Source organism: Brienomyrus brachyistius, chromosome 5 (genome assembly GCF_023856365.1).
Source record: "Brienomyrus brachyistius isolate T26 chromosome 5, BBRACH_0.4, whole genome shotgun sequence".
In the NCBI taxonomy this organism is placed as follows: Eukaryota; Metazoa; Chordata; class Actinopteri; order Osteoglossiformes; family Mormyridae; genus Brienomyrus; species Brienomyrus brachyistius.
Genome location: NC_064537.1, coordinates 24,395,835 through 24,423,457, shown reverse-complemented (window position 1 = coordinate 24,423,457; position 27,623 = coordinate 24,395,835). Strand labels below are relative to the sequence as shown.

Here is a 27,623-nt window from a genome sequence, read left to right as displayed (position 1 = left end):
GGCCATTGAAGGTGAAGAGCACACACAAATGCTGAAATGTTAATTCAAATTTGGCCGTAAAGAAATCTGGAAAACTAAGGGATTTTACTTGCTTTTGTTGTTGCAGCCAGAAAACTGAATATAAAGCTAACTTTAAGCGGTGTCAGTTAAGATTTAAACCTGAAACCACTTTCGGGCAAACCTCCATGGTATTCTCACTTGATGATGTATGGGGGAATATGCAGATCTATCCTGTAAAGTGGATTCGAGTTTAAACCTGAACATCTAAATCGCAGTTTATATGGGGACATTTCACATTCGATGACCCAGCCGTTTTACGTAAAGTTGTGTCCATTCACCACAACTGAATGTACACAGTGCAGTTATTAATAAATATGTATGAAACACACAATATTAAAGTTACATAGTGTACATTGTCCCCCATAGTTTAATGCTTAAAGCACACTTTACAGAACATGTCTGTATTATTTAGGTTCTTCAATGCAGTCATGTTGCAGCAAATAGCAAGTGGGCAAGTGTAGTGGAATTGCAAAAATTTTGCAAGTGAACACAAAACTATTAAAAAATATTAGAACAAATTTCCTACCCAGACCTCTTAGGGTTTCCGTAGCGTTACAAACTGGGCAAAAATCCACAAATGGATTGGAGGGAAGTCACAAAGGTAATTTGATCCAGAAGTAGACAGGAAGTGATCCATAAATGTGCAATGTGTACAAATCGCTCTGTATTTTTGTTGATGTGGTTTTACACAACTCATAAAAAATGCATATTTGCATATCTATTTAATATCTGTGGATCACAGTACATATTTTTGGATTGTCTTCTGTGGGTTACAAATAATAAAATCCAATAAAAACTTCCGTACAAGTGCCACATCCCATGTGGTGGCATGTTACCTCGCAAAACTGTCATCCAAATGATTATACACTGTTCACGGCAACATTTTATTTTGTGACACCCCAAAATAAACGATAGAGCATAATATGAAATGTTAGACATTTTTATTTCGTCATCCGATATATATTGTCATATCGCAATGCCCTAATACTGTCGTATATTTCCTGCCAAAGTTTACTCTGTACTCTGTGCATCACTGGTTTGCTGTTCAATATGGAAATGATACAAACTCAAAAAAATAACCCATTACTGCTATACAGTATTCATCTTAAGATTTTTTCAGCATTGACAATACCGAGAAATCAAAGTTACAAAACGGAATGACTGTATTATGTACTTTGTTTTTGCATAGTTTACTTTGGGTTTCAAAAATAAGGGGGAAATAGAAGATTAAAGAATGGATATAAGCAATGGTTTGAATTCTTGTCATTTTAATTTGCATAAAAATTTCAATATACATTGACTATAAGCATAAGTTTGCTGCAATTGTCTGTCATCAATGAGCTTTATATTGCATAAACTGCTTTCTTGGCAGCTTGCCTTGGCCATTACCTTCATCCACATATGACTAACGGTAACGGCCCTGCTCTGTAGCTGTTGGATGGGAATCGAATTCCTCCTAGATATCCTTGCAGATCTTGTATCTCTGTAGCTGTCATTAAATTCCGGAAGCTGTGGTGAATGGGGGATGAGTACAGTAGATAGTCTGTCATGTACTGTAAGGTGATGCATTATGGCATTATTGTATTCGCTGGACTGGAGTGTCATACCCTGGAAAAATTCTCCGGCCGTGGGATATATATATATATATATATATCTGCTAGTTCTTGTTAGTGATGTTTAACAGTTTAAATCTTAAGTGCCTTATTGGGGCCAAGAAATGTATTTATGAAGGATCTGCGGTTATATTGGAGCAGACAGGGTACTGAAAGCTTTCTGGAAGTTTTCACAAGTTGTGTCCTCTGAGCCAGTGGTACTCATGACTTATGTGGATCAAAAAACATGTGGTGTGAAGGTTTAACAGCAGTTTGTCACCCAGCAAAGTGCACAGGGAGAACTGACATTTATCATTCATGTCTTTAGCATTAATGTCTACTGTCTTTGAAATTTGCATGGTTTCCTTTAAACTTCTGAACTTTCCGTCTCCAACACCTCAATGCAAATATTCCCAATAATGAACCTTTCTTTCAATAGCGAGATCTGAAGTGAAGGGAAAACACAATCATCATGTATCTGTAATTGGGGATCTGATTTTGGGAGTTTTCACCACAGAAATTGGGCTACCCCTTAGGAAAAACATTAACTCACAAGCAACATTCACTGTATGTTTTGCTGTCATTTGGAAGAAAGTTCCTGGACAAAGAGTATGCATAATTAAAGCGTCTGTTTTACTGCAGTGCAGAACATGTATTTAAATTCTGTTGTAGCGGTGAAACTGAATGCAGTATGACTAGACTTACATAGGCAACTAAAAATAATATTGTTTACAACAGGGACAGTAGATGTCTCATAGTCTCAAATAACTTTTTTTTTATGGCGGTGCATTGTTTTATACAGCTCTGTGAATGTTTTATAGGTATTCTAGGTACATTTCTATTTAAAATGTTGTTCTTTTCTGAAAATAAAGATTTTCATAATGGCCGATAACAACCTGAAGGGCCCAAACTGATAAATTTTGGGCCCTGTCATGGGTCAACGATGCTGTCATTGAGCTCCACTTGTATCTGTGTGTTGTGGTTTGCACCGTTTCCCTTAAACAGAGCCGTGCTTCCTGCGAGCTGGGGGTCAGGCTTATGCATCAGTAATCCCTTCAGGAATGCCTCTTGACTAATTCCTACCCTTTAGTGTGAGGCTTTGTGAACCCGAAATACCACAGCACTCTCCCATGGGACAGCAAGCGCTGCACTGTAATTGTCTCTGCGGTTTCATGTTGTCTTTGCCTTTCACAATCAATGGGTCTCTTAAGGTCCTCGGAGGGGCTGCGGCACTAGTGTTTAACCTAAAATAGGATCTTTTGAACGGGCTCCCAAAGACAGCCATCTAGTGCCTTAAATGTTTTGCTGTAGCGTGGCTCCACTTCGCATAGTCAGCAGCGCTGCCTTCCGTCCTCCACCCATCTGCTCAATTTGTCCTGAACATTTTTTATACTGTTAGCTACTTGTGTCATTATGTAACCAACAGCAGTACCATTGGTAATTTCCATATGATTCCCAAACATATACATTTCTTGTGCTTTGTTGAAGATGAGTGAAAATAAGAACCGGCAGCCTTGGATGTGAGGATAGCAGGGCTGAGAGTTTAGGTTCCAGATGTTGTGTTCCCCCCCTTGAAGGACCTTATAGTCTACACAGCTGGCTCTCAGAAGGAATCCCGGCTCGTGGAGCCGCTGTCCAGCTTCCAGAAGGTGCTGCCACTTTCAGCCGCTGTTGGTCTAGTTGCGGTTTGCAGGGCAATGCTGTGCCCCATCGGCCCGTGCCGCTGCAGGGCCCCTTCAAACAGAAGTTCCTTGTGCTGCCTCCTGCTCTTAAAGGGCCCGCACAATAACACGCTGTTAGGAGGCAGTCACGCATGCAGGGGGGAGTTGGGGGAAGCAGGAGCAGCAGTGAGAGGCTGGGTGCCAGGCTTAGAGTAGAGTGGCACTGTTTTGGCAGAGGTCTTCTGCTTTGATTGTGGCATGATGTCTGGTATTACTTCTGCTGCAGAACCGTGGCAGGCAGGATTTTACCATAAATTTGATCTTTTATGAACAGTAATATGCACAATTCTTACTTTGGCCATTGAGCTTTGGCCTTGGACGTGTAATGTTGCATGACTGATGATCAGTTGGCAGTGTTTATGCCTGGGCTCATCCACCCAGTGACCGCTACTAATATCTTTAATTTTACTGCTACAGTGTCTTGGCCCAATCCTAAGCAGCAGACAATGGTGATAAGTCTTTACACAGAGTGCAGGAGTAACAATTTCCTGTGGTGAATTGTCTGTGGTGAAAGTCATCAGTGGAAAAATATTGTTTGTTTTGACAGACAACTAAATCCCAATATTGCTGTACTGTTTAAAAAAGAAAATCACCTGAAGCATGGTGTCATTGCTGTGAGTTGGCGAGCGTGTGACACTCTCTGCCTGTGCTCAGTGGCCTCCTTCCAGGTAGAAAGTATTTGCTGTTTAGCCCCCTGTCAATGTGAGAACTGTATGAAATAGGATCCAGCGCCAAATGGTACTTTTATTGGGAACCGGTTCTGCCTTTTCAGGCTTTATGGGATTTCGCATAAGGGCAGGATAATCACAACTACTAGAAAGTCAATAAGAAAAATAAAGGTGTTTCTTCAGCAGGGGTGGGAACAAGAACTGGACTGCACTCTGCTGCTAAGGGCCTCGGGCTGGTGTCGGTTACCCAAGGGCACCTGGGCAAAACTGGGGCAAACCACCAGTACCTATAGGGAAAACTTAACAGCCAACGAGAAGCACAGACACTGGACTCTGGCCACACCCCCAGCCTCTTTTAACCTGCCTCCTGCCGACAGTCGCCTTCGTTTGGTCTCCACCACTATTTATAGGTTGTAGGTTTCTCTAGGCCTTCAAGCCCCAGCGCCATGGCGAGGTCTTCAGCTAACAAGCAGCGCCTGGTCTCTCATGAATGCATGGAGGTGAAATTAATGAATAAAATGGCGCCACGGTAATAAAGCCTTGCAAGACAGCCCCCATGCAGACGCCATTGATTAATAAGTTTCCGGCTTCCTCACCCCTGATGGCTTTGTTTTTCTCAGCAGTGACAGGATGTCGTTAAGACTGCTGTTGAACTGCCATCAACCTAAACTCCCAGAATACAAAATCACATTTTGAGAAGTGGTTTTTAAATCTGATTTTCAAATGTAGAATGGCAGTTAGGTTTTTTTTGTGTTTTCACAGGTATGATGATTAAAAAATAGTATAGATATTTACTTTAAAAACCCATTTGAAGTAATGAAAAGCTGATCCAGTGAATCAAAGACCTTCAGGCAGGATTTTTCTGTGTCACAAACACTCCAGCGTCGTTTCTATATAAACAGACACTGAACATGGCAACAGTCTTATGTTTGACTAATTCCTCTTTAATCAATGTGTATTTTTTTTTATCTTATTATTATAAATGCACCAATTGCAATTTTCTTAGCCGATTCCAATTTTTTTTTGCAAGTATGACCGGCCTTTTTGCCAGTTCCAGTTTTTTTTCCCTAAGAACTATAATTGACAGCGTATACAAACAAAAAATGAGCTTTTCTTCAGTGCTACATTTTTATTTTCATAATAAAAGAAATTGAAAACTTGAAATAGGTACAAATAGCATTTAACTGATAATGAGTTTCTGTGCAAGTCCATAGGTTACAAACCTCCAAATAAAAATTAAGTGTACTGTACTCTTCCAAATAATAATAGGTGCAGGGTAACAATATTGATACCAACATCTCGTGTTATGCACATATGATTCTTACATTGCAAGTAAGCGAAATTAAGATCAGCTTTTTCATACCTTCATACTGTACGGACATTGTAGCCCAGGGGGTTACAGTTTCACTAAAACATTTGTACTCTGTCATAGGAAAAAAACCTTAGCTAGTTTTGCCATTTTAATGAGTATTCCTTTTCAAGATTATCTAGTACATGTTTAATAATCAGTTTAAAGTTTATCTAGTACATGTTTAATAATCAGTTTAAAGTTTACCTCCAATGTTTCACCATGTGTTCGTAGTGGTTCCCCTATGGTTTACTTTGACTTTACATTTACTACAAATTGCAATCTTTACTTACAGTGAATAACTTACACGCTAACAACATGTTAGCATGTACCTGCAATTGTCATATGCACAGTGGCGCGCATGTGTGGTGCATGCGTAAAACAGACCAGTTTGGTATCGGAAATACATGAGACTGATTGGCCTGTCCCCAGTATGGGCCGAGCACACTGACAATTGGCCAATTCCGGTCCCTGGCCAATCGAACAGTGTATCTCTACTTTCATTTCATTTACCTTGGGAGTTGGAGCTTGGAATGATATCACGCCCAAATAATCTGCGTTCCAGTACAGCAAGTCAAAAAGCTGTAATAGCAATACCACAGACATGTTTCACAAAGCAGGATTTCTTGCTTAGCCAGATAACTTCTTGGATTTAAGGTACCTCAGTATAAATGGCTTTACTTTAGTCACTTACATTTAGCCCGAACTACCTTAAATCCAACAAGTTATCCGGCTAAGCAAGAAGTCCTGCTTTTTGAAACAGGCCCCAGTTCTAGCCAGGTTCATTGTTAGGTATTGCCATCAATTTGTATTGTTAACAACACATTAAGCAGTATTTGGTGCATACAGTCACCATAGCAACAAGTCCACAGTGGTTAGACGGTATTGTGTGTATCTATTGAGACATAAATACATAAGTCCTAATAAACAGTATATAACAGGGGTGGGCAATCTGCGAAGGGTCAGTGTGTATGCAGGCGTAACCTTTAGGTCAGCTGTTCAAACCCAAGTGTGAGGAGTCTTCAGCCAATCAGTCCTCTAATTAGCAATCTAATTAGGCAGTTGCAGTAAAAAAACCCATATAACCAACAGAGCTTTCTGGATAAGATTGGCCACCCCTGGTATATAACTATAGCTTACATGTCTGTTAGTGAAAGATACAGCCACCTTGAATTCTCAGGTTGGGGTTGTAGAGATTTCTCCAACTTCAGGAAGCGTTCCAGTAGAAATTTGTAATTAAGAGCTTGGAAATTCTGACTTCCAACTTCAAATGAAATGCAACATTACTATCAAACCTCTGCCTCTTTTGGACTGAGATTGCGGCAAAGGATATTTGTGATAATAAGAAGTCAGAGGTACATGTGGCCTTGTGTTGGTTAGTATCTTCCCGTGACCCACCTGTTACATACCCCCATAGCTGGAGGTTTGTGTTAAAAGCAACACTGACTGGAAGGTCGCTTTCGTCTTCTCGGAAGCTTGTGGTCAGTTTTACGTATAGTCTTCAGAGCGAGATTATCATGGGTTCACACCCCCCCCCCCCCCCACCACCACCTGAGGTGTGATGAAAATAAACCTGTTTCCTGTAACATTAAAGTCTGCTGGTGATGAGCTACGGCAGTCAACCTGCATACTTTCAAAGCAATCCCTGTGAAATGTCCGTTTCCAAACACAAGATAAGCAGAATACATTCTGGTAGATAACGATCCTAATTTTTAATAGCTGTAATGTTATTTTCACAGCAAGGCATCGTTTAAATTAAATTGCAATGCTTTTGAAATGTGCCTTGCTGTACATGCTATTTCAGTTTGATTATCCTAACTCTAAAGACACTGAATTAACAGAGGAATAGCTAACTGGCACTTAAATCACAGTGTGTCCTTTTTAATCATTTACTAAGATGGCCTGTTACATGACCTGCTCAGGTTTCCCCTTGGAAATTCAGTTTTTGTCGCTCTCTAAACTGTTGTTGACTGAGGGAGGAAGGTGTGTAGAGAAGGTGAGGGGGTGAGGCTTAGGGCCAAAGGATGGTATTGTTCCCCTGTCACTTCCTTTTGATCAGAGTGTGTGACACTTGCAATGCACTTGTGTGATGCACTATAATCCGTACGACCTGTAGGCTATGTAATTTTTCACAGGGGTTATGATGAAAATACCAGATTTGCAAATGGAGCTCCCTTGTCAGAGAAATCCTGTAAGTAGTGTTTCTCTGCACTCGATTGCAGCATTTCATAAGACTGACTTGTCCCCCTAATGTTTTTCCGCTTGAGGTGCAGTGCAGTATCTTTTTGATGTAGCTCATCAGTTTGTGAAAGCCTGCAGCAGTAATGTTTCTCATGGGCAGCCTGTTTGTTGGATTCACTTTGATGTATTAATCGTGAGGCCTGAACACTGAATGACTCTGCGTTGCACTGCAAGGATCATCTTGCACTCGGCAGCTGCTGCTTCTGCCCGTTATTGATCTTGGTGATTTCAGCACTGGTTCACTGCATCTGGTGTTCTTTAGGATGATCACCGTTTGCATCAGACACACTAAATCATATCATCTTTGAATAGTTGTATGAAGTCAGCACACTTGGGAACGAACACATTAATCCCTCCATAACTAAAGTGATGACAGGCAGTCCCAGGGTAAAGAACATCTGACTTGTGTACAACTCATATTGTGTACAACAAATACAATGGTTCGAATTAACGAACACGCGCACTACTTTGTGACACTTGTGAAAATATCATGCAGCTTCAGCAATTCATTGGCTCAAGGTACAATACAGTACTGTGTAACCTTTATTATTACTGTAATATTTATTATTATGTACTGAATTATAGTTCCGACTTGCCTACAAATTCGAATTCTGGAACGGATCTTGCTTGTTACCTGGGCACTGTCTGTACCTTTGTTTTAACGGGTCATTCACCATGAGATCCCTTGGCCTCAGATTGATTTAAGGTTCACCCTTTCACCACAGGGTATGTTAATCTGTCTGATATGGGTTGTGTGGGTCTAGTGGCCTCTAGATAAACAAGATTTTTTCTCCACTGTAAAGCATCTCCTACCCACAGTCTTACTTGTGTTGAGCTTTCAAAGGTGGCATCAGGATCAGCAGCCAGACGTGAACTGCTTACTTTTTGTAAGTGTTGTTATAAGTATATTTGTAGTCAGAATACCCAGAAATATCGAGTATGTCGTCATTCCCAGCTCAGAGTTGTTTTGTTGAGTGGCCTGTCATACTTTATTGAATCATCAATTTTATACTTATCACTTTTTAGATACTTCAGCTTCAATTAAAAATCACTTTGAAACGTATGCAGTTTTAATGGTCAGTTCCTTGTGCATACTGATTTTAATGATGCCACATGTTTCATTGCCGCTGTGTCATTTTAAATACATACATGTGCAGGATTTATAGTACGTATTCTGGTGTTTTAGCTTTAATAACTGGAAAATACTGCATCTCATTGGTGAAGTTTATCTGTACCTGTGTTGGATATGTTACGCTATATTAATTAACCAGATAATCTACAGTAAATAGAATGTACATGCATCGCTGTTTGCCTCGTGTTCCAGTAGAGGTGTGTGTGTGTGTGTGTGTGTGTGTGTGTGTGTGTGTACTTTTTTTAAATATATGTTCATTTGACTGTTTTGTGGGACCTTGATTTATGATGGGACTCCAGAAAGGCAGATTAATTAGTTATTATCCCTGAGGCTTCTGTTATTAAAAGCAGTGTAGCAGTCAAAGAAGCTCCTAACTTGAAATTATAGAAGACACTGCAGAACAAAAACATGCAATATGAATTAATGAACAGTTTTTTTTTCTCGCTACTTCATTGATATTCATTAGCTGTTTAAGTCTCCAGTTGTAGAGAGAAAAAAAAATTAATGTAGGATGACAGTTTGAGTCTACATCCTCTTCCCACCTTTTGGATGAACAACTTGCATTATGATTATAGCAGAGTCAGTTGTGTTTAATAGGGTAGGTAACATTAGTCTCCAATCTTCAGTAAAGGACCCCCTAGAGGGATAAATCTCTTCTTGAAAGCTGTTTAGGAATATTAGCTGCTTATCATAAGACTGGAGCTCATTTTCACTAAGCAGATTATTTACAATAGATTGCTAGATAGCAGTTATTTTTTGTAAACAGTGTATGATTCATAACATTAAAGCCTATTCCATTGTTTGGTGTAACAATTTGTTTTATTTTATAACCCTTTGTCTCTCGAAGTAATCTTCTGCTTTCAACAACAAAGCTTCTCCTCGCTTAGCCTCAGTAGCTCAATGACCATTTCCCAAGATACCTGTGTACTCGTTGCTAGGCTACTACTCCTATGGTTACTGAGAAACCGAGTAGTTGATTGTATTTTGTATCGTATGAGTGCCACTTGATATTTGATAGTGAGCCACGAAATGAGTATGGAAGGTAATCCTGTGGAATTAGAGAGTATACTTCAAGCGGGAATGATGAAGCAGGAAAACTTTCAGATCCCATAATAATAAATGGTTCTTTTAAAGTCTTGTTGACCTTCCTTGATATTTACACCTCAGTGAATCTTGAAGTCTGGAAGTAATGCAGAAGGAAGATACAAAGGAAAAAAGAGTTCAGCATTGCCTTTTTGTTTGTTAGGATAGCGATGAACAAGAATACATTTCATTAGTCATTTTAAGGACAACAGTAAGTGTAACAGTCCAAGGGCTTTTTAATAGTGCTGCTGGAAAACAAAGTGCAAGATGCCACTGGGAGCGTCTCTTTATAATGTCCCCACTCCTGCTGGGGATAGTGGTATTGTGAGGGAGGGGTTCCAGGGTCACCTGAATAGAGTATATAAATCACTCGGGGTGGAATTCCTCCCAGTATGACCCTTGTGTTTCCATGACAACCATAAGAGGGCAGAGCAGTTTTGGCACAGTCTGGACCCAAGGCATTGTGCCATTCGTGTGCATTTTGAAAACCTTGTGCCCACGTTGCATATAAAGAACTGAATCATAGCTTCAGAATATAGCGGCACTTTAAGTTTAAGCGCTTATAATTTGATGCACCACCACACTGATCTGCCAAGTAGCATTAAGAAAACTAGACCTGTATTGTTGAACTGACATCATAAAATGTTTTTCCCCTTTTTTGATCTCAGTACTTTTATGTTATTTACATTTAATATATTTCTTCTGGAAAAGGAACTAAATATGAATGAATGAATCATAAGCTTGTACAACAATTTGCCTCTTGCATCTCACCTATGCAATCAAACATCTTTTACTTGTACTGCCTTATGCTGCAGGGCTGAAGCTCTGATGTTCAGTCATTATTGTTTGTGATTGAAAGATTGCAGATTGTAGTCTTATCAGTCTTTATTCCAGCCTTTTCATATTTTTGTGTAGTTTTTTGTGAAAACTGGAATTAAAATGGCTGAACCTTTTCTTACAGGTAAAAGACCTTACACGATTCCTGGACCCCAGTGGTTTGGGCGTTATCAGCTTTGAGGATTTCTACCGAGGGATCTCAGCCATCAGCAATGGAGGGGAATGTAAGTTTTCTGTAGTGTGTCCTTTTATTTGCATTGCAGCACTGTTCAATGCCTCATGTTCAGAAGTTATTTTGCAAAGGACCGAGATTGCTGACAAATTGGTCTGGAATTGGTTTGGAATATGTTTTTCTTTTTTTGCTAATCACTACAGAGCAAATATGTTGTTGCACTTTAGTCATCATTTGGTCTCCAAGCAGAGTTTTATGAGTGGTATGAACATGCGTGGATGATGAAGTTGTTTGTAATATAGGTTCAGACTCAATACACAATGCCTGTGTTCCATGTTTAACCCTCTGGGGTCCATTGGTAGGGGGCACACTTTCACTGACTGGGGCATGGTCACACATTTCAAAACTTAATTTTGGCAAATAAATTATTTCTTATGTATTTGTTTTGGCATAAAACTCATCTTAATGTACTTTTTAAATATGTCAGATTTATGTGAAGTTTGTAATTTGACATCAAAGTATAGACATTGCAAAATGCAGTTTGGAACACTTGTATGCGAATGCGATTTGAATACGCGGTAATGGGGCTGTTTAGAATGCAAATAGCGATCTTCACGTGAGGGCAGTACTATGGTAGCTGGTTAATCATATATTTGGGCTGTGGGGCAAGTTTACTGTGGCTCTTTTGGGTGTTAAACACACAGTTTCATTTCTGCATTACAAGCTGCTGTTTTCGTCCTTGGCACAAAACTGGCCATTTGGACCGAGATTACAGTAAAACGTAATGAGCCGTCATGGAAACTGTACATTAGCAGTTATGATCCAAGTGCCAACCTTGATTGTTTAATTGCTGCAGGCTAGTATCAGACTTCATGCGCTAATTTGGCAGTGGGCTCACCCTTTAGCCTCATCTGTATTTCACCTACAGTCTGAAGTGAGGCCCACACTCCCATTGGACCCTTCTGTGTGTCCTGGGTTACAGTTTCAGCTGAATTAGTAATGCACCGGTTAGTATGAGTCACAGTCTCAGGACCATCAGTACCCCACAGTTCCTTCTCAGAGGGAAGGATGCTTGGGTTTCCCTGAATAATGCACCGACTCACTATGCCAGCCTACAGTTTGTTATAAAACGGTGCAAAGGGTTTGTCTGCTTGAGGGGAAACCCTTGTCTCTGAGCTGAGACATCCTTTCTGAAACATTGGCTATAATATTGCACATCCCTATGGTCAAATGTGTAAGGCACCCAGTAGCATTAAACACCATTAGGTTCTCATGAGACTTCTTAGGTCGTTTTATGTCCAAATCCATTTCACTACAGTGTCTGTCCTTACAGAAACGCAACGGGATTTTTGCCTTAGTCTTTCTTGATTTGAATATATTACTCAATTTGTAACCTCTGCTGACTCATCTTGACACATTGACTCCCTGCGGAGTCATCTCAGAGGGAACCATGTTTTCATTTTACTCTGCTGTAGCCTGAAAGGGGCAAAGAGGTGTGGGAGGGTGGAGACACCTGGGTAATGAACCCCTCTCCCCCAGGCCTCCAGAAACACTCGGGTACATTTTTCAGGCCTCGTCTCTTTGATAGCCAACCTTTTGTCTTTATGGCTTTGGCCTCATTGAAGACTTCAGTGCTCTGTTGACTTGGATCTCTCCTGGCTTTATTCGCAAGCAGATTGTATGCATCCAGAATTCCTGGCTACCATGGGCTCCTTCATAAAATCCTGGTCTGTTCTCTCACTGCTGACTGTTTGGTCAGACTGGATAAGTGCACGTTTTCCGCCCACTCAGAGCTTAGCTGCTGCCCCCCGAATGGAATGAGGATTCTGTGAACACAAGGTGCATGTGCCAAGATCTTCTGCGCGCAGTTATGATGACAAATTTCGTCTGATTTGTCTATGGTGTTTGATCTGGAGGTGGGCAGTGTTGTTTGCGTTGAATATTTTTCTAGAAGGTTCTTCTCCTTCCACTGGTGTGAAGATGTCAGAATGCTACTGTACCATCCAAGGATCTTCACAGTCCAGTGCCAAAATTCCGGTGTGTCAGTTCAGCAGTGCCGGGTGTGCTCCACTACTCTGCTTGGAAAGTTGGGAGAACATCTCATGGAAACCTAACATAAATGCTGTTTTCCTTCCGTTACTTGTTTTGACTGAATCGGCCTTCTGAAGTTGTTTTCCTTTCCTTCGGCTGCCTCAGAATGCAGAGAGATTTTTTTGTTTGTTTTTAGGTAGCCCTTAGCTTTGGGTGTTTTGAGTAACAGACAAGCACCTTGTGAATGGTGAGCTTTAATGTTAGGAGTTTCACATCCTTTTCTCTCAGTCACAGTACTTGCCCTGCACTGTCACGTGCAAACAAAAAATTAACTTTGACATAATGTTAGAAGTTCACTTCATACATAATGGCACAATATGGGGCTCAATGCTGTTAAAATACCACACTTGTCAGAGGTCTCATGAGAAATATTCTTTTTTCTGATGAATGAGCCCGCCCGTGGCACTCCTGCATTTCATAATCGGTATCACTATTTCATTTTTTACGTAAGCAGTATTCATATAGCTGGACAGTGTTTTCCTGGGATGATGAAATGGTTGCATAATAAACCTCTGGGGCAGTGGATGTTAATAATATCACCTTGTAACCAGCTGGTGATACTAGTGCTGTCACAATACCAAAATTATGACCTTGATACCGAAACCACTTCAAGTATCACGATACCAGTACTGCAGCGATACCAACGTATAGAAAACCGTTAGTATTCATGGTAAATCTTGCACTTATGTCAGTGAGACATATCAACATGCAGGAGTATTTGGGCTACTTGGGTAAAGGGGGGGTGCCCTGCGATGGGCTGGCCCCCCATCCTGGGTTGTTACCTGCCTCGTGCCCATAGGTTCCGGGTTAGGCTCCAGACTCTCCGCGACCCAGAGGGATAAGTGGTTTGGAAAATGGATGGATGGATGGATGGATGGATGGGTTGAAGTGGATCAATTTGGTTGCTTCTCGTGCAGCACATTTAGCTTAATTATGCTATGTTTTAAACAGTTAAATAACACAATAACCTGTAGGTACAGATGGTAGTTTGATGTTAAAGTAGACTGACGTAGTTGGATTTGCTTGGGAATATAGTGTTACCGATGTCTGTAATAGTGTAATTGGTACTGGCACTAAGGAAATGTAATACTGCATTTTTGAAAGCTGTTCGGTATCACAATACCTTTCCAGTACCAACATCCCATGGAGCACTAGGTGACACTGTCTCCCCGTTACTACCCTGAATCTTTTACCGGAAAAAAAATGCTGGTGGGTATGCTCATGGTGGCCAATGATGGGCTCTAAGCTCCAGTAGTTTGTTCACGGTGCCCACTGATGCAGAGACCACATCGGCACGCTGCAGGAATCCTTACCAGAACAGGTGGCTGTGATATTACACAACATGCTGCTTGAAGAACTTCCATTTTGAGAAAGACTAGACTTGTCTCAGAATGAATATGAAGCAGTTTAGTTGTTTAGCTCGTGTGTGTGTGCGCGTGTGTGCGTGCGTGCGTGCGTGCGTGCGTGCGTGCGTGCGTGCGCGCGTGCGCGCGCTCGGTCTGTCTCGGGCTCCGCCTATCTCATGCGCCGTCTGACTGTCACGTCTGTCTCTGCGCCCTCCTCAGGTTCGGAGGCCCCGCTGTACACTGTGGCCTTCAGCCATGAAGAGGAGGGCAGGGGATGCTGCGAGGAGTATGACGACGGCACCGCCTTCGAGGTGAGCGACTGCGGGAGCAGCACAGGGCCGAGGCCTCGCCTTCAGCTCTCTGTCACTGTGCACCTCACTTGGGAACATTACCTAAATAGCACAAGGTTCCTTAGCAAGTTTTTGCTAAGACACAAGACTATAACAGTCAATTCGATGTTGCGCTTTTGTTTGCCGTACTGATTCTTGTTTTTGCTAACAGCTATCAGTGTTTAACATGTATTTTCTGACGTTCCTTCTCGCATCAAGCTTCATGTCCCATGACGAAGGTTAAATTTTTGGGCGGGGGACTTGCTCTTTAGAGGAGCGTAAGAATGTTTCAGATTTTAACTTTCTTTAGTGCTCTTTAACGCTGCTCAGCTCCGGTCTTTCACAGCTGTCAGCCACGCTGTCAGTCACACTGCCCACAAAATTGTGCCACTGTGTGGTTATCTGACTGCTGATGAATGCTACAGCACTCTCTACTGGTCGGGCCTTTAATGGCATTAAGCACAGGGCTGGAATATAATAATGGTGAAATGATGTCCAAGTGGCTGGTGACACAGTCTGTGATGCCGTGCTGGATTTGGGTTCCGTGAACATCAGCTTGTAAAAATGATGCTAAGCACAGGATAGTATAGTATAGTGCAGTGTAGTACAGTTATGCTTTTTTCATCCCTATGGGTAAGTTGTGTTTTTCACCCATCCCTTTCTAGGAGACACACAGACATGTGTATAAGTACTGTAAGAACAAGTTTGGGGGTCAGCCAGGTCCAGCACCCCTAGAGCACCTGGGGTTAAGGGCCTTGCTCAGGGGCCCAACTTCCTGAGCCATACACCCCCCCATATAAAACCATATATACGTGTTATGTACATTATATGTATGTATATTGTTAAAGGAAGTGAGCCATCAGTGTGTAAGGGAGCCACAGATGGCCCCGTAACTTCTTTGCTTTATTTCTTAGTGAAATAGGCTGGACTTAGGTATATAGGTGATCATAACGTCCTTTTATGTAATATGGGTCCTTTTTGTTGGGGGTAACGATATAATCCCTGTTGATAAGGGGCCCTCTTGTAAGGGGCTTGGTGCTGTACATGCGCATGGATTTTACATTAGTACAGTTTATTTCACTTGACAGACGGGAATAGGCGTTAAGGAGCTGCCTGGCTCAGCCGGCTTGCCCCACCTGTGCATAGCTGCCCCCTCCTCTATAAATCCACCTCAATGACTCTGTTATGCTGCTCTGTTTGCTTTACAAACACTCTGAGGGAGGTAGCTGGGTGGAGGACCTGTTGAAAATGCTCTCCCCTAACCTCTGATCCCCAGCCGTATCCACCCGGCACTCCCCTTTAGGGTCTCTGCATGGCCGCCTTCTCAGGTACAGAACTGCCATTGTTGGCTTTGAATACTGCTTCATTCATCCCCACGAACCAACTCCCTCCCCTCCCTCCCCCCAGCTCACAATGCAGCAGCTCCAAGAAGTAAATATCCCGCAGCTCCATGTTTGTTTTGCAGTCCACGCCTTTCCCAGAGCGCCCTCTGTCTGTTTGCCCCAGTGAGACCAGGACGTGACGTGCCCAGTCCAAACAGCAGCTCCTTGTGTCGAACGTCAGTCGCTCGCTCCCTCGTCCCCTTTAGCTGTTTCACGGTTCTGTGATAGCCCAGTGAGTGTGGTAACGAGGCGTCCTGTCACTGACCCCCACATAATGGAGCGGTGCCGGGTGCTTCCATCAGGTAGGGGCTCTGTCAGCCCACAGCTGCTCGTTTGGAGCGCAGGATTTCCACGTGCTTTACCCAGAAAGGGGACAGAAGTGGCTTCCTCTCCTTCAGCATAGCTGTAGAGTATTGCTATAGTTGCTGACTAAGCTGCCCATCGCACTGTTATTTAATTACTTTCCCATCCACAGCTTTGATGTCAATGTTATTCTGTGTTCCCCAGGCAGAGCGGAGTGTCCGTGCGCGCTATCAGTGTGAATCACCAGGGTAAACCAGCCTCTAATCACTGCTGAAATGTGCACATTTAGCATAAGAGGCGGAACAAATAAACCCATTTCCTTAAGGGCAGTGTAATGGCGTGTTTTTTTACACAAGGTCGCATAGCTGTAAAATCCGTCCGGCGGACAGCTGGGCTGAGCTTTTTGTAATGAGCACAGCCTCCAATCAGCGGGGCAGTTGTCTGAAGAAGGCAGGGTCGTGGGAGAGTAATGTAGTGTTTCATCAGCATGCTTAATCCTGCTGTGTGTTTATTATTATTTGTGATTTTTTATTATTATTAATTTCACCCCACCCCACCCCCCGTGCCTCGCGTAGCAGAATGAGGTGACAGACAGCGCCTACCTGGGCTCGGAGAGCACATACAGCGAGTGCGAGACCTTCACAGATGAGGACACTGGCACGCTGGTGCACCCCGAGTTGCACGAGGAGGTGGAGACGGACAGCGCCATAGACACTGCACTGCACGACCCCGAGGATGCTGGGAACAGGTTGGTGCCCCACCCTAGCCTAGTGGTCACTGGGAATCCTGACTTTTTTTATTTCCCACTTTCTCTGAACTTTATGGAAAAAAATCACACTTCTGTGTCTTTGTTTAAGCCTTTATGTAAATACACTGAGATTTTGTCTTTTCATCTCAGTCTAGTAATATTTTTTTCTGGGTAATTCAAATAAATGTGTTTTGTACACTAATCATTTTTTTATTTTTATTTACTACTTTATCCTTATAACTGTGTATTAGGCTGCAGGTGCTGTGTCATTACAAATCGAATCTCCTTGAACCTGTGCTTCTATTCTTATTATTGGCCTGACACTTCCTTCATTTTTAGGACAGATAAATTCAGGTTATTAAAGTCCTACTGCAGCTGGTCTTCAAATCCTTCTTTTCTTGAATTGTTTTGTATGGTTTGGTTATTTATTTGATGACTGCCTCCCTTGTCCCAATGCCTCCGCCGTGGTGATGTATCATCCCACAGAGCTGTGTTTACAGCGAATGGCAGCAGCAAACCCACGGGAGGAACCTCATGAAATGCCATAATTTTATATATGGGATCCCTTTGGCTCACTGTGTGTCAGAGTGGCTCAGCTTAATCATTGACGCATTGAACTATCAGTGGAAATTGAAGGGTTAATTGTTCCAGTGCAGGGGAACTGGAGTGCACGAGTACTTTGACTGCATATGGTGGAGGTATTCCTTAGGTAAGCATGTGCCGGCTGTCCCCTGAGGACCCTATCAGCTGAGACTCTACGCCTGCCTTTTATGAGACTTCAGATAAGATTGTGCAAAGAGAAGGTAACGACCTTCTAAAGTCCCACTGTTAATTGTGTAGGATCTTGTATTGGTGTCTGAAGTGTTTTTGACACGTGGAATTTAAAGCCCAGCTGCCAATCTTTCCATAATTCTTACTCGCTGATGATTAACATTAATGTTTTTTCTGGGAAAGAACAGCTGCAGACCACGCGCTCGTCTCCTTGAACACTTTGCTTTGTGCTGGGGTTTTTTGTGGTGTGCAGTTGGCTTTGCATTGTGGAAATGCTGCTCAGCAAATGTTTGTTCATTGGTGGTTCAGTTTTGTCATGTAATATTGGAGGATGGATGGGTTTTACTTTTGTACAATATATGTGCTTAAACAGGAATGCTGAAAATATTAAAAAAGAGATCTTGACGGTTTATATCTGATCACCAGTGTTTGTGTTTGGATATTATTTTCTTTTTTTGTCATGACATGTCACTGTTTGTCAGTTTGTTGCTATAACGAGTTTATGCCGTTGAACACCTGTAAGTATTGTATGTACTCATTTTTGGCCTCATCCCCAGGGCTGTGGGGTGAATCCTGTCTGGTGGTTTGTGGGTGGTTACCTGGCTATAGATGTGTGTTTGAATGAACTGGCATCTCATCCAGGGTGTACGTTAGTTCATTCCATGTGTTTTCTGGGATAGGGTCCAGTTGTTGCTGCTTTGATTAAACAGCTATGGAAAGTGGACGGAGATGAGATGTGTCTAAAGTGAAGTCTCTGTCTCACTGAAGTGCTTATAACATTTAACAACTGATGGAACTGAAAGAGCAGGATTGCAAGGCTGTCATCTGCCTGTCCTTTATGGCACAAGATTAACAGGCACTAAGCAGTCTCCTGCCAGGTGCCTTTTGTAAAGAGTCCCAGACACATAGGAGGAAATGAATTTTCAACACCTGATTGGGACCTTTGAAGTTTTTTCTTGGGTGATGGATGTTTTCAGGGTCCATGGGCTAGTGGTGTCTCATTCCTGTCCAATCGCTGCGCTCTCTGTAAATGCCATGACCAGGGGAGGATGGGAAATCGAGGAGGGTGACAAGCTTATCAGCTGACAGTGTAGTCAGTGGGCCGGGCACAGTGACGGATTAGCTCTGACCACTGGAGATGTTTTTATTTCCTGCCTGCTCAGGCGGCCTTGAATTGCAGGAAGTGTGGAGTTAGCACTTTTTCCTGGCTTATTTACAGCATGCCGGTCGAATCCCAGCCAGCCCCCCACGCTTCGCTTTCTCCCTCTTCCTCTCCTCTGACTGAAGTCAGCAGGACTCATCTCACCACACTTAGCAAGATCATGACAGGTCATCCCCTCCCCCAATACTCAGCTCTTGTGGGACTTAAAGAAACAAAATGCTAACATTTAACTTTCCTCCGTCATGTTGATATGCTTCATCTGTCACTACGTACGTCACAGGAGCAAAAATATCTCGCAGGGCCCTTGTGGCTTAAAGAAACCTGGAAAGTTGAAAGAATCAACTACACTCCTAATTGGAAGGGAAGGGAGGTGGTCGAACAGGAGGTGTAATTCCTCAGTCCATTCCCAGTCATGTATGGTGACATGTTCCCCATAGTCAGCCTTTCGTATTAACTGGATAGTAACAGATTAGATTCAAGCAGTGCCTGTATATTAAATTAGTTTTTTTTTTCACCTTGGTTCTACAGTTCATCCCTCCTTTTTTGGACTATGGGGTTGCAGTGTATGTTTCCTTGTTCCTGGAATTATAAGCAGGATTACATCTCCCCGCCCATATCATGGTCGCTTCCCAGATCAGGCCCCAGCAGCTCCTGTTTATTTCCCCACCTAAATGCAAATCTGATTAACCCCCTCTGCTTGGCCTGATTTGCATGGACTCCCAGGTAGGACAGATCCGTATGTAGTTGCCGTTATGTGGTAGACTGCCTTGGGAGTCAGACATTTGCCTTGGAGGGGGACTGGTCATTTGGGAAGTAGTGGAGAATGCGTTCATCCTCCTCATCTGCTCTCCATGCCACAGACATGGCCATCGATGCTGGTCCGATTTTGGGGTGAGTGTCTATATGATGTCAGATGGGAAAAGGCAATGCAGCCGCCAGCCACTGCACTACCCGTCAGTCAATGCCGCTCCATAACCTCACTTTCGGCTGCTTTCAGGCACCTCTTTAGTCAGCCGCCTCCCTCTTTTGGTGAGCTACATTGCAGAAATGTGAGTGTTGTGTCAGGTATTTGGGATTTACAGCATTTAATAAGAGCTCTGATAACAGGAGGGAGAGAGGAGAGAGGAGTTTCAATGACTACCATACGTACGAGTCGTCTGCTACAGTATCTGCTGGGTTTGGGATTATTAATAGATTCTCGTGCAACACAAGTTTTTGCTTAATTTCTTTTAAATCAAGAATATACTTGTTTTGTAAGGTCATCAGTTTATTTAAAAAGTCATGTGAATCACAAGTTCTGTTCAGGGTAAAACTGGCTGAATAGAAAAGTATATGCATTTGTTTAGAGTGCTCCTGTTCATACGGGTTGTCCTTGTCACAGCAGCAGAGCTGGACGTTTACTGCCTGAGTTCAGGTTAGTTTTGTCTTAAAACTACAGAACATTGGCTTCCCTCCTGGGATTTGAACATGCAACCCTATTGGTGAGCAGAACAATTCATTACATTAATATGAAGATAAGAAGGATGTTTTTGTTAAGGAAAATTGTGTGATGCAAGTATAGGTGAAGAAAAGTAAAGGTTTGATTTTTGCACTCCTCTCTGTATATATTTTTGAGATTCTGTTTTTTGGAATTCATTGTGTTTATCTGTGGGTTTGGAATCTCCATCCATTATCTACCACTTATCCGGGGTCGGGTCGTGGGGGGGCAGTCTAAGCAGTGATACCCAGACCTCTCTCTTATCAGCCACCTCCTTCAGCCCCTCCAGGGGAATACCATGGCGTTCCTAGGCCAGCCGAGAGAGAGAGAATCTCTACAGCGTGTCCTGGGTCTGCCCCAGGGCCTCCTCCTAGCTGGACATCCCTGAAACGCCTCCCCAGGGAGGTGTCCAGGAGGCATCCTAGATAGATTCCCGAACTACCTCAACGGGCTCCTTTCGATGCAGAGGAGCAGTGCCTCTAGTTTGCCCCCCTCCCGAATGTTCGAGCTTCTCCCCCCATCTCTAAAGTTAAGCCAAAACACCCTGCAGAGGAAACTCATTTTTTTGCTTGTATCCACAATCTCATTCTTTTGGTCGCTACCCAGAGCTCATGACCATAGGTAAGGGTAGGAATGTTGATCAACTGGTAAATCAATAGCTTTGCCTTCTGGCTCAGCCCTCGCTTTACCACAATAGAGTAGTGCAGCATCCGCATTACAAGTAAATTGGAATTAATCTTTCAGTTTATTTATCGACAGAGTACAAAAAGGGTGAAATCATCCAAATTTCCAGAGAGAATTAATTCTTTATATGTAATTCCTCTCTTTCCTGTTTTGTTTTTTGCCCTTGTGTGGCTAGGAGATCATACCGTTTGCCTGATGCGTCAGTAAGCTCCATGATCGCAAAATGAGGGGAAAGGATAAATGAAATTCTCAGTTCATTAAGTCTACTTTGGAAACTTATTGTATTTCACACACAAAGAGGTTTAATCGTAATTAGATGGGTTCATCTAATTAAGAATAGTTCTAGAACTCATTATGAGCAACAATGGGAGTAAATTTGTGGGTTCTGACATCACTGTGGCCAGTCATTTTGGTTTCTTTGGCCAAACCGTGCTCTGTATTTAGTTTCCTCTGCTGGTTAATTCATGCAACATAATCAGGAGCTAATGACAAATCTTCATGGTAATGTTATTGCAGTATGCACTATTGACCTAGCATGCTGAGAATGAGATGTACATGCCAGTATGCTAAATGGTGTAACATTTACCAGGGTGACATCTTTTAACCCTTTTTAAATGACAAAGGGTTGATGGCTATCTGCAGTGCCATTTTTAGTTTTCGATGATTTATCTCTGGCAATGAATATCATCCAGAAGTGAGACTCTGGGTCTTCTGCAGATACGTCTTGAGGAACATGCGTAGAAAATAGCAAACTGGGGGAAAAAACTGAAGTAAATTGTTCCCTGATCAAGAGAGGTTTCCTTGAACCTTTGAAAAAGTATTCCATGCCCTGGGAATGGTTACAGAATTATAAAGACTTTTGCTGGGTGTCTCAAGTTTGCCAAAGATCATCTTGGGGGGGAAAAAATGCATTTCTGCAAAAAAAATTCATATAGGGTAGCATTACGAGTATAACAGTTTGTTCTCAGCCCCCAGGCAACTTCCTGAGGGCATCCCCATGCAGAAAGTCTGAGGGAAAATATCAGGGCATCTTTTTGTGGGAAGAAGCTTAAAATAAACTGGATGACTCTGCATAACAATGGTGCTTAAAGGCTACAAACATAAAACGGAATTGCTAAAGCATTATAAATTTAACATTGATTTGTTGCCCTAAGACATATGAAGTCTTGACCTGAAGCAAGCAGTTGATATTAGATACTTCAAAAATATCAAAGAACTGAAGCACTGTTGTAAAGATCAGCATGTACTTAGTGTATTTCCAACAGCTTGTGAATGTTGTATCTGTGTCTTTAGTGTGTATTGTTTGTTGTTATTCTGTTGGGAGTTAGACCAATCACATTTTATGTCTGAATAATTCTAATAGCTTCATAAGTAAAACCTGGTTAGATGTGTACATGTGACTTGGCCTTGTTAGAGAGATGAGCATCACTTGTGTATTCAACTCTGTCTTCTTCAGCCTCTCCCTGTGCTCAGAGCTGAACAACCACTCCCTGGTAACAGTGATTAGCGGGGAGGAAGAACACTTTGAGGACTTCGGGGAAAGCAACGACTCCGAGCTTCTCCTGGAAGCCCCCGATGGAATGGAGGGAGAATGTACCCCAGGAAGCCAGGGTCGCAACTCCACCCTGCTCCTCTCACCCAGGTACTCTCCAGGGTTTAGGCACTGAAGTACAGGGGCAGTGCAGAGCAGTCCATTTCATTCATTCTATGAATGTCTAGCTGTACTGACATGACGTGCAATTCGTGTCAGTGGATATTTTCAGTATCGTAAGGAGTAATAATGTAATAATCCTAGAAAAAGGCATTAATTACTGATTTTACCCCTTCTATGAATCATTGTAGTAAACTTTGTTTGTGAACTTGGTAAACTATTGGATTATTCCAGCTGAAAAGATGTGCATAGGTGGAGCCCCTGACCAATTGAGACTTGTTTTGAAAGCTCTGTATATTCAGATGACCTTATAAGCGTTACCCCTGTGGAGGAAGCACAAGTCGGTGTCAGGTCCTCGGTTGTTTCGCCTTATTGCTGGTCTGGTCTTTTCCTGCTGCTTCATTAAGCAGCTGATAATATGAATATTGGAGACTTTAGACTCTCTCAGGCAGATGTTATCTTTCCCCCCACGGTTCCTCTTTACACACTTTGTTATGAGGTGCACCATGGGAGCAGCAGCAATGGTTCTCAAAGGAGTGTTAACTAAGCGGGTGGCTAATTGCATCAAAGGTGCTGTGATAATGTGTGTAGCACAGTTACTCCTGCCTTGCCGAATGGCTCACCAGCGCTGTCACAGAGATTAATGAGGGAGCCTCCCCCGGCCTCATTCCCCGGATAGGTCTGTGTCCCACAGTTTGCTGACTGCCCGTCTGACACCATGCCCCTTGTCGCTTCACTCCTGCATCCCCCCCACAGGGGCTGAACTCACTGTCACAGTCCTTTTGCACTCTAATCACTCTCTGCTTTCCCTTAATTTTCCTCCTTTACCCTGCATGTTAAAAATTAAAATCCATGATTTGCCAACTGGGTTAATACTTAATTCTCAACACAATATTATCAGGTATCTCCTGAAGACCTCCAGCCAGGATTCTCGTCAGCCTGTGGCCTTTATTCCCCTAAGCAGTTAAGCTTCTCCCTCTGCCACCGGATTCTTGGCCAATGGGAAGTTTGCGCAGTCCTTTCTGACCTCTCTGGTAGGCCGTGTAGGTTGTTCTTTAACCACTTTTTCAAGCCATGGATGTGGAAAAATCCTCTGGGCTCTACTTAACACATATTGAAAGGAAAAGAAACTCTAAGAGTGCTTGTCCCTGGTATCCCTGCATGGATCATGCTTTGCCAGTCCTGTAATGGATGCAAAGGTGCGGTGTGCAGGATGGATTCACCAGTACCGTGCCTGATTTGAAGGGTTCGATCCTTCCAGCGGGCTCTCAGCTTGGGGCACGGATGAGTCGTAACGTCTTCTCCTTGGGAGGCAGCATTACTGCTAAAGCTCTCACTGCATGGAGCATAATGGCTCCGTCTGTTCAAGAAAAAGAAAGTTAATGCAGCAAAGAGGTTCCATTATCTGCTTTGCCATCCAGGCATATGTTCGAGGCTAATGTGCCAATTCAATTTCACCAGTTTAGTCGTGTTCTTTGTACTTAACTGGTGTCTTTGCAGTGTACCAAAGAGCAAACAAGCCCTGCGGTAGTGGCAGTAAGGTGTCCAGTGAGCAAAAAGCCATCCAAGAAAATGATAGCACTTTGGAGCAAGCCCCACCTGAAAGGCTGGAGGCAGACCCAGAGCACCGGAACGCCATCACTGCAGACCCACCTCTCCGCAGTGCAGACACTGCAGTGCCCATTGTAGGGATCATGTCAATGAAGGACATTCGCTCTTTTGGCACTTGGCACCGTCAGCTATGGGAGGCATGTGGGTTCCCTGAAAAGCCTCTTGAAGTTCCTTTGTGTGTTTCTGGCATGATAACGCACAGGACTGTTGGGGTGACTCCTGTAATGAGATTTACCCTCAGAAGTTCTGCTTATTAAAAATCAATGACTGGAAGCCCAGTGCTGCAGTGTACCATGGTAGGGGCTGACTGACAGCAAGAGCCAATTCAGGGTAACACGCAGAATGACCAACTGCTCCAAAACTGCAGGGGTGTGTGTTGTTGTTTTTTTTTTTTATCAGTCCACTTAGTCATTCCACAGTTTTCATTGTGAGCGATGCCAAATGAATTAGTATGACTTTTTATACGCAAGTCCAATCCCACACTCATGCAGCAGGTTTGCAACCCACACTCTTACAGCAGCAGAGTCCCTGACTACCGACAGCACTTACATAATCAGGCTGCGTGTTATTTTAGATTTCCTTCCCAGGTAATCTGAGTTCATAGTGACCTGTGTTTTTGTAAATCTGATAAATGTCGTGGAATCTGCTTCAGTCTGTTCTTTTGTATTCTCCAATCCCCCCCGCCCCCCCCCCCCCCCCCCCCCAAGCCTTGGCACCCCGTACACTTGCTTCCAGGAAACTGTGCGCCTTCATGAAAGCGAGAATCCATCATCAACCACACTAAGCCTCTCTTGTATCTCTCTCCTTCACTCCCTGCCCTCCTCCCCTTGTCTCTTGGTCTCCTCAGCGCCGATCCTTTCCCTTCCAGCTTTCAGAGCTTCCTCAGGGAGGAGGTTCTTGATTTTTACTGTAGCCAGTGTCACAAACAGATTAGTCGCCTGGAGGACCTCTCCACCCGGCTGAATTATCTTGAAATGAATAGGTAACGCACGCTTTTACACCCCCCTTACTTCGTCCGCTGTGCTGTCGTGTGTGCATCCGTCTTTTCGCTGAGCTTCTCGAACCCAAGACCGTGCCATCTGCCATCCATCAAAAGTTGTTTGTAGGAGTGTTATCACATAAATGGCATGCTGTACTGCTTTGCTGCTAGTGTTAATTGGTGAGTAATTATATGCATATTAGGCCGTCTTCTGTTCAGTGAGTCACAGCAAGCTGCTGACTTGCTGATTTGTAGATTGAGCGTTCCACAACTCTGGCATGCGGTTCCATCTTGTGTTCGTGTTCATGTCCGAGTGGAGCACGTTTCCCTGCAGCGATTTAAAAATAAAACAAAACTCATGGCGCTTAGTCTTCAGAGATTGTTGTGAGGTTATTTCCGAGGAGCTGCGTCGAAGCTGTCCAATAGAAGAAGAGCTTGAATGTTAGCACTTTCTTTTCTGCCCTTGAAAGGAAGTTCCCTTATTTGATATGTCGATATGGCTCAGACTCCATTACCCTCTCAGCTTTTTCTCAATATCACAGCTCATTAGCGTTAGTATAAATGCTAAGAGGTTGTCCCCTGTCGTTATTTCTGTCTGGTGGGAGTAAAAGTGAGGAATAATGTGCATGCTCAGTGATATTTCAGGTAGGATGGAGGATAGGTCTTTAGAGAGGAGGCCTGCCTTTAATGTGGGTGGCCTGTGACTGGATGCCACCCACTTTAAAGGGCACTGGCTGATCGCAGGTCCCTGCATGTGGTGCTGTTGTGCTCACAGTGTGCCTTACCATCTTTCGGGGTGTGTGCATGTGTGCCCTCCGTTTGCTCCCTGTGGTCCAGCCCCTTCCCTTGACCCAGCCACCCCCTTGCTGTTTTTGGTGGAGTAGAGTGGAGGGGTGGAGCGACACAGAAGGGGTCCTGGGACACTTTCTGTTTCCTCTCTCCTCCACTTTTCCTGACTGAAGCATCCTGTTTTTTTATTTTTCTTCTTGTTTCTCATTCTCTCCCTCCACCAACGCAGCACCAGCAAGAGGCTCTCCAGCAAGAAAGTAGCCAGGTAGGTATTTCACCATCACTCTCTGCATCTTCCACAAATTACACTTGAAAGGATGTAGACATACAGGCGTCGTCCGAGAGGCAGCAGAAAGTGAGAGCTGTAGATCTGAGCGGGAGGCTGCGGGGAGGTGGAGCACAGGCAGTCCCGTACGCTTTTCCGTTGAAGCTGGCAGTGGTAGTCATTAACAAGTGACGTGAAAAGCGTGATTGGGAGTGTTGCTTCCCTGCCCACCCACAGACACCTCCTCCAGAGCAGCACCCTGGCGGCCGGCAGCATGGACGACCTGTCCCGGGACATCCCAGAGATGGCCGACACGGACATCGCTGACAAGGTACAGCCCACCGAGTCTCCGCCCCCTGCCTCATCTTAAGCCTGTAATGCCTTTGTTGGAAACACCAATGGATTTCACTGTCTGAGTGCTGCTGACCATGTGCTTATTAACGAAAGTTTCCAGTTGGTCGATGGTATGGCTGCTATCTTTTGTTTACATGTCTGTGTTGCATTTACTCGATCCTGTGAGTGACGAGGGGTTGTGTAACGGATTCTGACTTCCTCCCTGTAGGTGTTGTTCCTAGAGAGGCGGGTCTCGGAGCTGGAGAAGGACTCCACCGCCAACATTGAGGTACACACACGCCTGCGGCAGGACAACCTGCAGCTGGTGCACAGGGCCAATGCCCTGGAGGAGCAGCTGAAGGACCAGGAGGCACGGGCGGAGGAGTCACTGCAGCTGGAGATGCGCCGGCAGAAGGAGGCCATATGCAAGCTGGAACGGGAGCGAGGCATGGAGCTGGAGAATCTGCAGGCCAGGTCCGTGTTTCCGTGTGATGGTCCAGTCAGGCTGCTGCCAGCCCCTGCTGGCTCTGAGGCCTCTTAGAACCTTTATGCTCTGTGAGAAGATACTGCCATCCAGTGGATTATCTCAGAACTGGGGAAGATGGTGGCGCAGGAGGTAGTGCTATTGTTCGGCAAGGTTGGCATCTTGCGTGGCAGCCTCCACCACCAGTGTGTGAATGGGTGAATGTGAGGCATGAAATGTAAAGCGCTTTGAGTACTCGTAAGAGTAGAAAAGCGCTATATAAATGCAGTCCATTTACCATTTATAACTGACCATTCCTTGTCAGACTGATTGCATTTATGCCTGAAAGCCATCTGTATCTACTATGAATGCAGTAACAATGCAC

At 43.6% G+C, this 27,623-nt stretch overlaps 1 protein-coding gene across 2 annotated transcripts in view; it reads left to right on the top strand.

The window, feature by feature from the left end:
* The window catches only part of rab11fip3 (RAB11 family interacting protein 3 (class II)), a 50,156-nt gene that overhangs the window by 16,012 nt on the left and 6,521 nt on the right, over positions 1 to 27,623 (top strand). The window contains exons 2-9 of one of the 2 annotated variants that reach the window (XM_049014472.1): positions 10,807 to 10,906; positions 14,511 to 14,602; positions 16,881 to 17,053; positions 22,604 to 22,789; positions 25,257 to 25,391; positions 26,407 to 26,442; positions 26,680 to 26,773; positions 27,005 to 27,249. In XM_049014472.1, coding sequence (XP_048870429.1) covers positions 10,807 to 10,906; positions 14,511 to 14,602; positions 16,881 to 17,053; positions 22,604 to 22,789; positions 25,257 to 25,391; positions 26,407 to 26,442; positions 26,680 to 26,773; positions 27,005 to 27,249 — 1,061 coding nt within the window. The remainder of the gene's footprint in view (positions 1 to 10,806; positions 10,907 to 14,510; positions 14,603 to 16,880; positions 17,054 to 22,603; positions 22,790 to 25,256; positions 25,392 to 26,406; positions 26,443 to 26,679; positions 26,774 to 27,004; positions 27,250 to 27,623) is intronic. The other variant, XM_049014473.1, reaches the window with a different exon arrangement.